The 8,343-nt window shown below is 36.4% G+C and overlaps 1 protein-coding gene across 1 annotated transcript in view; it reads right to left on the bottom strand.

The window, feature by feature from the left end:
- Positions 1–1,287: 1,287 nt before the first annotated feature.
- The window catches only part of LOC117293569 (hemicentin-1-like), a 54,043-nt gene continuing 46,987 nt past the window's right edge, over positions 1,288–8,343 (bottom strand). The window contains exons 39-42 of the mRNA XM_033775928.1: positions 8,133–8,203; positions 7,499–7,639; positions 6,043–6,148; positions 1,288–5,519 (exon numbers count right to left, since the gene is read on the bottom strand). Of these exons, the coding sequence (XP_033631819.1) occupies positions 4,812–5,519; positions 6,043–6,148; positions 7,499–7,639; positions 8,133–8,203 (1,026 nt within the window). The 3' untranslated portion in view covers positions 1,288–4,811. The remainder of the gene's footprint in view (positions 5,520–6,042; positions 6,149–7,498; positions 7,640–8,132; positions 8,204–8,343) is intronic.

Genomic DNA, 8,343 nt, shown 5'->3' with positions numbered 1-8,343 from the left:
CTAACAAATTGTTGAAGCAATAATACAGGCAAGTAATATTTGTACAGTGAAATTTATATAATACAGTGTGTCAAAAAAAAGGGGGGGGGGAGGGGAATCAGCAACCTAAAATAACTTAGGTCCTTTAAATAATATCTCTCAAAAATATATTATAAGAATCTTAGTTAAGCCCGGTTCATACTTCCTGCGAATGCGATACGAATGTTGACGTCACAAAATTCGCAACTAAAAGTTTGCAGCAGTTGAACTCCGCTCAACTCACTTGAGAATATCGCTGCAAAAGGAGGGTTGTGATATCAAATTCACATCAAATTCGCTTCCCATTCGCATTCGCATGAAGTATGAACCCGGCTTCAGTCATAAAAAACTCAAACCGTGGGATGTACTTTCTTTTAAAACACAAATTTAAACAAGAATTTCAAGTTCAATTTGAACCTTGTTGTGGTTAGACCCCCTTGCATTTGCCGACATCACTGATTTTAAACAATGGAAATGCCGACATCACTGATTTTAAACAATGGAAATTTTAACGCATGTACACACCGCTACTCAGCTAATGATAGGTCTTTAGTGACCTTAGTGAGGGCGCTGTTTTGAGCTTGTGACGCCTTGTGCAAGAGGTCTACTATTACAAGTACATCTTGATAAATTCTTTATTTTTAAGTTGTCCAGTGAGGTCTGTGTCCGAAATACCGATATGTATACCATGACTTTGAGAAAAAAGTGGTGCACAGAATGTGTTCTTACAGTGAAACTCACTTGGGGCAAAACCTAATTAGCCTTTTTGAGCAATTGTAATATTACAAGGACACTATTTGGATTGGGTAATCTGTTGGTATACACCATCTCAAAAGGACTAATCAAAGCTCTCTAGAGTAAATCTACATAAAGACTACTGAATTTGAATGAAATTTCTGAAGTTAAACAATAATAACTTGACAACAAGCTTCCTTAACATTTCTTAGGAAATACTTAGTGGAGAGAGAACAAAAGAGTTGTTTTTAAAGACAACTGTTTCTTGTGGGTGAACACAAATAAGTAAAGCACTTAAAGCCATTGGACCCTTTCGGTAAACAGTATTGTCCAAGGCCCACACTTCGTGTATCAAAACTTCTATATCAAATAACAAACCTGTGAAAATTTGGGCTTAATCGGTCATCGGAGTCGGGAGAAAATAACGGGAAAACCCACCCTTGTATCCGCGCGTTTAAAATAAATCAGTAATTCTCGTTAACGAGAATTGATATTGTTTTACTGTTTTCTCAAAAAGTAAAGCATTTCATGGAATAATATTTCAAGAGAAGTATTTCACCACTACCTTCTGTAAACCCTGTAAGTTATTTGTAAATCTGTGAACATTCAATGTATGAATGAGATTCTATTTACATACCATAACAAAAGCTGCATAATAAACCTTTTCTGGGTCGACATATCTTTCTCAACCTGTATGAGTAAGCCTCAAAGAGGGACAATCAAATACAAGACAACTTTAAATGAGTGCGTTTTTCTTATCGTAAAAAAAGCAATATTTTTGTTCTTGGTAAATTTTAGCAAAAATTCAGTTTGATCAATACTCATTCGTATTCATTCATGTTTTCCTAGATTTTTCATGTTGGGATTTAATTTTAGCTACTGTTGCATCCAATTTCGTTTGTTCGGATGCACATGATTTTGTTCTTTTCATTAATTCTAAAACTCAATGGGACTCAATGAAATTGATTGATCTTATTTGACCCAGGATTACTGAAACTTGAAATTGAACTACTCCTTTTGATCGATACGTGCTGATACACTTGTATAGAAACCTAATTGGGTGTTGAATTGAGGTGCTAAACTGAATGATTTTAAAATGAAATTGACAGAGAAAAGCCTGTATCTATTAATGAAACGTGTTTTTTTAGGCAGACAGTTACTATTATTGTACATGTAAATATTATTCTTTGTATTTAGCGCCATGAGCACTTTGTTGGATTTGTGCGCTTTATAAGTTCTCATTTATAATAATAATACCCTTTAAATTTTGATTTGAGAGCAAGTAAAATTTACAACATATTTTGAATGTATAGGTGTTTAACCAACAAATGTAAGATAAAATTATGTTTGTGCTAATATCTGCAGCATAATAACACAAGAGGCTTAAAATAGGATTCTTCAAAAACATCTTTGGCACAGTGGGTCTTTGTAACTTTAATAAACTTGTTGTGGTCTGTATTCAAACTGTATATCAGCCAAACGCAAGAAAAGAAGAAATTATTATTATTTTTCTGGTCATAAACCAAAGGAACCCTCAAAATGCCTTGGACTCTGACCTGTAGTTTATGATCATGTGAGAAAAAGCAACATCAAAAATGAGAATTATAATACTTTGTAATATTAACATGATTGTCAACCAATGTCAAAGAATCAAGTGTTCCTATTTCATCAATGTGGGTTTTGGGCAAGAAAAACATAAAGTACAAATTCAAAAGGTTGAAAAGTTGAGCATTATAATTTTCTTTTTTAAATGGACCCTTTATACTGAATAAACAATCACACAGTTAAAAAAACAAGATCTAATCTTCGCTAAAATGATGGGCTAAAAAGTACTACTGTAATTAACATGGCAGCTTCAGTGGCTGGTTGAGCTTAAAAAACAGCTCTGAAATATAATGCGGTAAATAAGCAAAGGAACGATATCTTAAAGATTTAGAAAGCCGGAAGTTGCTCCCAGCTCCTATTGCACACTCCCCTATAATCAAGTTGCATGGAATGAAGGTTAATGAGATATTGGTAATCATATCTACTGACCCCTTTGCTTGATGCACAGCGCACTTACATAGACTTTTTGGCAAATACCCATTACCTAAGCGCCAACTGTTGAATGAGGTGCATGTTGGTCTAGCTAGCTATCAAACTTGATTGCTACCTATCCCAGCATGCACCTCATTCCACACCCAACGGGCACGTACCGGGTATCAGGCATGCCGGGTATTCCCAATAAGGTCTATGCACCTATGCTGTCCCACATTTAAAGAGCAAAAACATACACAAAGGGTTTGACCCCAAAATGGTGAAGGTAGAAAATGCGCATTTTGCAGCGGTGCTTTCTGTGTCTGCAATGGGGTGACTAAAAAAAACACACAAAAAACAACACTAACGGTGAATGACCCCAGCAAAAGAAACTTTGACTCATTGCTCAAAAAACTTTGATAGCTGCTTATCAGTTACAAATTATTAGTAATTAGTTACTGGTTATTGTGGTGATTTTCTCATTTGAGGTATTCCTGTAGTGAGTTGGTTGTGGGGTTATAATTTCTCAACAAGATGATATGTGTTTAAATGGATGTATTCACTAGATTTTCTAGTACGAACAAAATAAGTAATATATTTAAGAATTGTTGTGTACTTCAGGTGGATCAACAGTAAGAAGTCTAAAAAAATGTTTGCCATTAAACGTTACAACCATTACTTCAAGACAAGTGCTTAACAATAACTGTGTTTCTTTGGCAGGCAAAGCAACAAAAGATATGTAATTGTTTACTTTTCTGCGAAGGAAAGTTTGAAAACAGGCTATTAATCTTAGTCCAGAAATAGTGAACACAAACAAAAATGGGAAAAAGTTTGGCAAAGGGAAAAAGTTTGGCAAATATTGGAAACAAAACTAATTATATACTGCCAAACTACATGTATTTCTGTAGGTGATATTATAACTGACAGTGGAGTAAGTTGCCAAACATCTTGCAATTCATACAGGAATGAAACAATTTAACAGTAATATTTATCTTCCCCTAAACTGGTTCTCCCAGTAGTTAAGGTTTCTTTATCTTAGTTTTACTTTTATCTTCAGTTTTAATGTCTAATGTAGATAACTTTTTAAGTGGCAGTGGATAACACATGAGGTAGAAGAAATTTTTTCTTTTATTAATCTCAAATATATATGTTTGAATAATATAAGGGTTGAGATTCATTAAAAAAGGAAATTGAAAAGGCATTTATTTTTTTCAAATTAATATTTTTTTTCTCAACTAATTGTATAAAATATATAATTGCTTATAAGCACTTTCCATGATTAGGCACCTTTTAAGAATGGTTGTTTGTAAATTAAAAAAACCCATAGCTGGGTTTTTTCCAACATGGTTAAAAGTCAATAAAATTTGTACTTTTTATAAAAGCTTATTGATGTGCATAGAAAGGAGACATTAAATACACTTCAAGATCAGAACATTATTTCTGAAAAATTGTTAAGGCACTTATGTGAGAATTAACTCTTATCTTTAGAACAGTGTGTGGGATGACAGATTTGTTGCTTTTGCATCTAAACAATCATAATATATACACAATCTGTCAGTGAAAACTAACAAGAAACAGGCACTGGTAAAACATCTTCATTTGGTGGGGGGGGGGGGGGCAAAATAAATCTCTTGAAGACATACAAGTTGATAGATTTAAAAAACACCTTTGGCTTGTAACTCTTTTTCGAAAATAGCATGATGAACGATCAAGAAGTTACATGTATCAGGGCTAAAAGGGAAGTGAAAGTTCCTTTCAACCACTGCCATGGGTTAATCACTGAGATGTCGGCAGTTTTTTGTTCTATAAAAAACCTGATGTAAAAAAAATATCAAAGAACAAAAGCAGGCAATTTAGTGGCATCAAATATCATGATTTATTTGAATTAGAAAATGGAAGTAACATCTTAAGGCAAACAGTGGATTTCTTTCTCCACTCCACCGTTGTCGGGGACAAATGAAAACAAGCTGCTTTACATCAAGGAAAACTCATGTGGATGGAGAATATAATATATATCTGTATATATCTTATAATTTGAATACTCAGAAATGAACAGTCACCACCTGCATGACTTTATTGTATTCCGGTGGAGGTTCATCTTCGTTTGCATCTGAGATATAACCACCAGAGCGAAACCCGCTGGAGGAGTCTGAAGAAACTGACTCCTCACTCTTACTGTTGCCGCGGCTACGACTGTGGAACGCATCCCGACTGCTCTCAAGTCCTTCTAGTTCGACTTTCTCCAGAGAGCTGAGGGAGTCGCGTCCCTCCTCCATTAAGAGAGTGGTTTCGCTGATGTGGCTATCGTTCAAGTGACTCTCACTGCCCGCTACGGCTTCGGTGAGATGAGTTTGCTCTTTGCGGACGGCAATCTCTGCACTGACCACACCCGAAGATGCTCCTGCTTGCTCCATGGCCTTAGCCTCATTGTTTGTTATTTGCACCACACACTGCGTATCCTTGCTGGGTTCTTGTAATCGGTTGGCTAATCTAAAACGTCCGTCCAAGCTTGGGCACACTGGTCTTGGATCTTGAATCTCTACTTCCACTGCGTCTGCTCCCTCTGCTGCAACTGCTTCCCCGTCCTCCTTGGCGCCGGGCTCTGCATCCTTGCTGGATTTCTCTGCCTGGACCATCTCTGGTGGGAGAGTGACTACTGGTTCCAGCTCTTGAGGATCTTTCTCAATGTATTGTGTGGAGGGACGACTAGCATTCTCAATCTCAAAGGGAACATTCAGATCCAAATACTCCTAGTAAAGTCAACAAAAATGAAACATTTTATTGTTTTTGCATATTAATAATCTACATAGGACTTAAACAAGAAACAAGCAACCTAAACCAGGAACAATAAATACACCCTGTAAAGTGCTTTTGTAAAGATATTGAACCAAAAAATATTAAAACATTACTATTTGGGGGCAAAATTACTCCAGTTTCTTAAGCCTGGTTGAAATCTCATCTAAATATGTCTGTGTTTGTTTTTTTCCAATGGGAGACTTTTGGGACGTAGGTGGCAGCAGACTTACCAGGTAAAATCCATTGTTCTCGGCATGTGCGCACGCTCAGAACTACGTAAACAATGGACATTTACCTGGTAAGTCTGCTGCGCCACCTAGCGTCCCAAAGTCTCCCATTCCTTGGGAATGTACCCGTATAACACACATCGGTGTAAGGTTAAAACAATATTGTATTCTTTATCCTGATGCAAATTTAACATCTATAAAATAGTTCTCTTATGACAAGGAAATCTATCTTATTAGCCATTTGACTTACTTGAATGACATTAGCCTCCAGTTGATCTCCCAGCTTAATGACTAGATCACTGAAGTCTGGTCTGTCCTTAGCCTCTGTGTTCCAGCATTCTAACATGATGTGATAACTGCAATAACAATACAAGGACACTATAAATATCAATGGAGACCTTATAAGCAATGAATCATTGGGCATGGAGTGACAACAAAGGTTAAATTCTGGACTCAAAGTGTTTGAAGCATCTAACCCCAAATTCATGAAACTGCTTACTGCATTTGCAGCCCACAAAATCACGCACTATAAAGGGTCATTTCAATACAATGCCTTTATTGCACATCTCTTTGGAACTCTGAGCCTTACTGTCTGTTTATAATACATAACTGAACCACAAATCAAGTTTAACAGTTAAAGAATTTTGAATAATAAGTTTGTATTTGTGTACACACAATTCAGATTTTTTTTAATTTTTGGAAAAGTGTGAACAAAATACATACAAATATGACATAAATTCCACATAATGAAATATTTCCCTACAATCTTTAACGTTTAAACTTTTGAAAGTGAAGTTATATTCATAATAAAAAGTAATTCTTTTTGGTAGGTTTGTTAGTCAAACCCGAGTAAAGCCTCGATTTCAATCGCACTCTGCCAAACTTGCCTGTAAAATGTTAGGTTAGATTAAGCAAAGTCAATATTTATTTGGTCTAAGGTTCACCCAAACTCAGAAGATTGTGCCAAGTTTGGGGAACATAAACACTTTTCATTGTAGCCTACTTTTACAAAGAATCTGACATAAGTCAAGATGAGATAAGCAGCATCCAAAATACCCACAATGTTGTCATTCATGAAGACATATTCAATCCCACGAAAGCTGATAGCATTTTTAAAAAGTCAATGGCACACGGCCAGGACTAACCACAAACAACAGGAAGTTATATGGCTTCCGCATGACAGAGCCGCACAAGGCTTCAGCAGGAAATGAACCCATGACGGGGAAGGGGAAAAGAGGGGGAGGGGGTTGAGAATTTTATCTGGTGTCATTGGCTAGGGTGAAGGAAGTCTGATTCATATGTGTAACCCTGAGGGAAGAGGCAAGTCCACAAGGCGAGGTCGAATCAAAACCATATTTTGTGTGATTGTGAACTGGAACTGGAACTGGGTGTGGTTGGGTGGAAATTTTCTGTGATGGTCAGGAAAGTATGGGGATTTGAGTAGTGACTGCTCTACGACACCCCTATGGTCAGAGATATTTGGAGCTTTGCAGAGTATGGAAAATAAGGAGTAACTATGAATTGTAAACTTGCGGGTACAACCCAAAGTGTATTTTCTCTTGCTGTTTGGAGAAACTTGTATGTGATCAAATCTTGACTTCTTAAAAAAGTTGAATGCATTCCAGATCCCTTAACGTTTCATAAGTGTGCTGAATTTGCCATAATTCCCAGGAAAAAAGGGAAAGAAAGTAGTAGAAATTTCTTACATTTCTTGTGGTGCATGTTCGGGTGCACACATACGATAGCCGTTCTTTAAGCGGTTGTAGAATTCCTCGTCCACCTGTACTCCCGGGTATGGGGATCCGCCGAGTGAAAATAACTCCCACATAAAGACGCCGTATGACCACCTGGAAAGAGAATGGCAAGAATTATGTTCTATAAATTTAAAGCTCAAGACTCTATAACTATTGAGAGAAGCTATTTTAAGAGAAAGTACTGGGGAAAAAGTTATTATTTTCAATCATGAAAAAAGGGAGAATGTCATATGCACTGCGTTTATGACTTGGGAAGTGCACGCTCTCTATAGTTTGCATGAAAATAAAGACTTTGAATAGTATAGCCACTCTGTGAACCTTGTATCGTCAGAGCAACTTTAAAGAAATCAATTCGTATATCCATGAGCCTTAAAAAAGTTACGTTTATCTTTGGCAATGGAGTGGCGGATTTATAAACTGTGTAAAATTTAGTTGATTATACCCATATTTGTTTGAGATAAGTGTTGCTGCTTTGAAGCAAGGAAACAACAGTAAAAATGAGCATTCCAGAAAGATAACATCATCGAAATATAAAAAATATAGGAATATATTCAACAAACATAGTGTATGCTGTAGCCATACTTACACGTCACTGTATGTTGTGTAGACTTTATCAAAGATTGACTCTGGTGCCATCCATTTAATTGGAAGACGACCCTACAAAGCAGAGCAGAAGCAAACAAATTATAGAAATACAAAAACATCTCCAAAGTCGTAAAATTTCAATCTATTTCACTGGGCACAGGAATGTTTTGCAGACCAGAAATAGATAATTGGCCAACACCCGATGTGTGTTA

The sequence above is a fragment of the Asterias rubens genome, chromosome 8, assembly GCF_902459465.1.
Source record: "Asterias rubens chromosome 8, eAstRub1.3, whole genome shotgun sequence".
NCBI classification, from domain to species: domain Eukaryota; kingdom Metazoa; phylum Echinodermata; class Asteroidea; order Forcipulatida; family Asteriidae; genus Asterias; species Asterias rubens.
The sequence above is the reverse complement of the archived record's forward strand: the minus strand, read 5'-3'. Positions and strand labels throughout refer to the sequence as shown.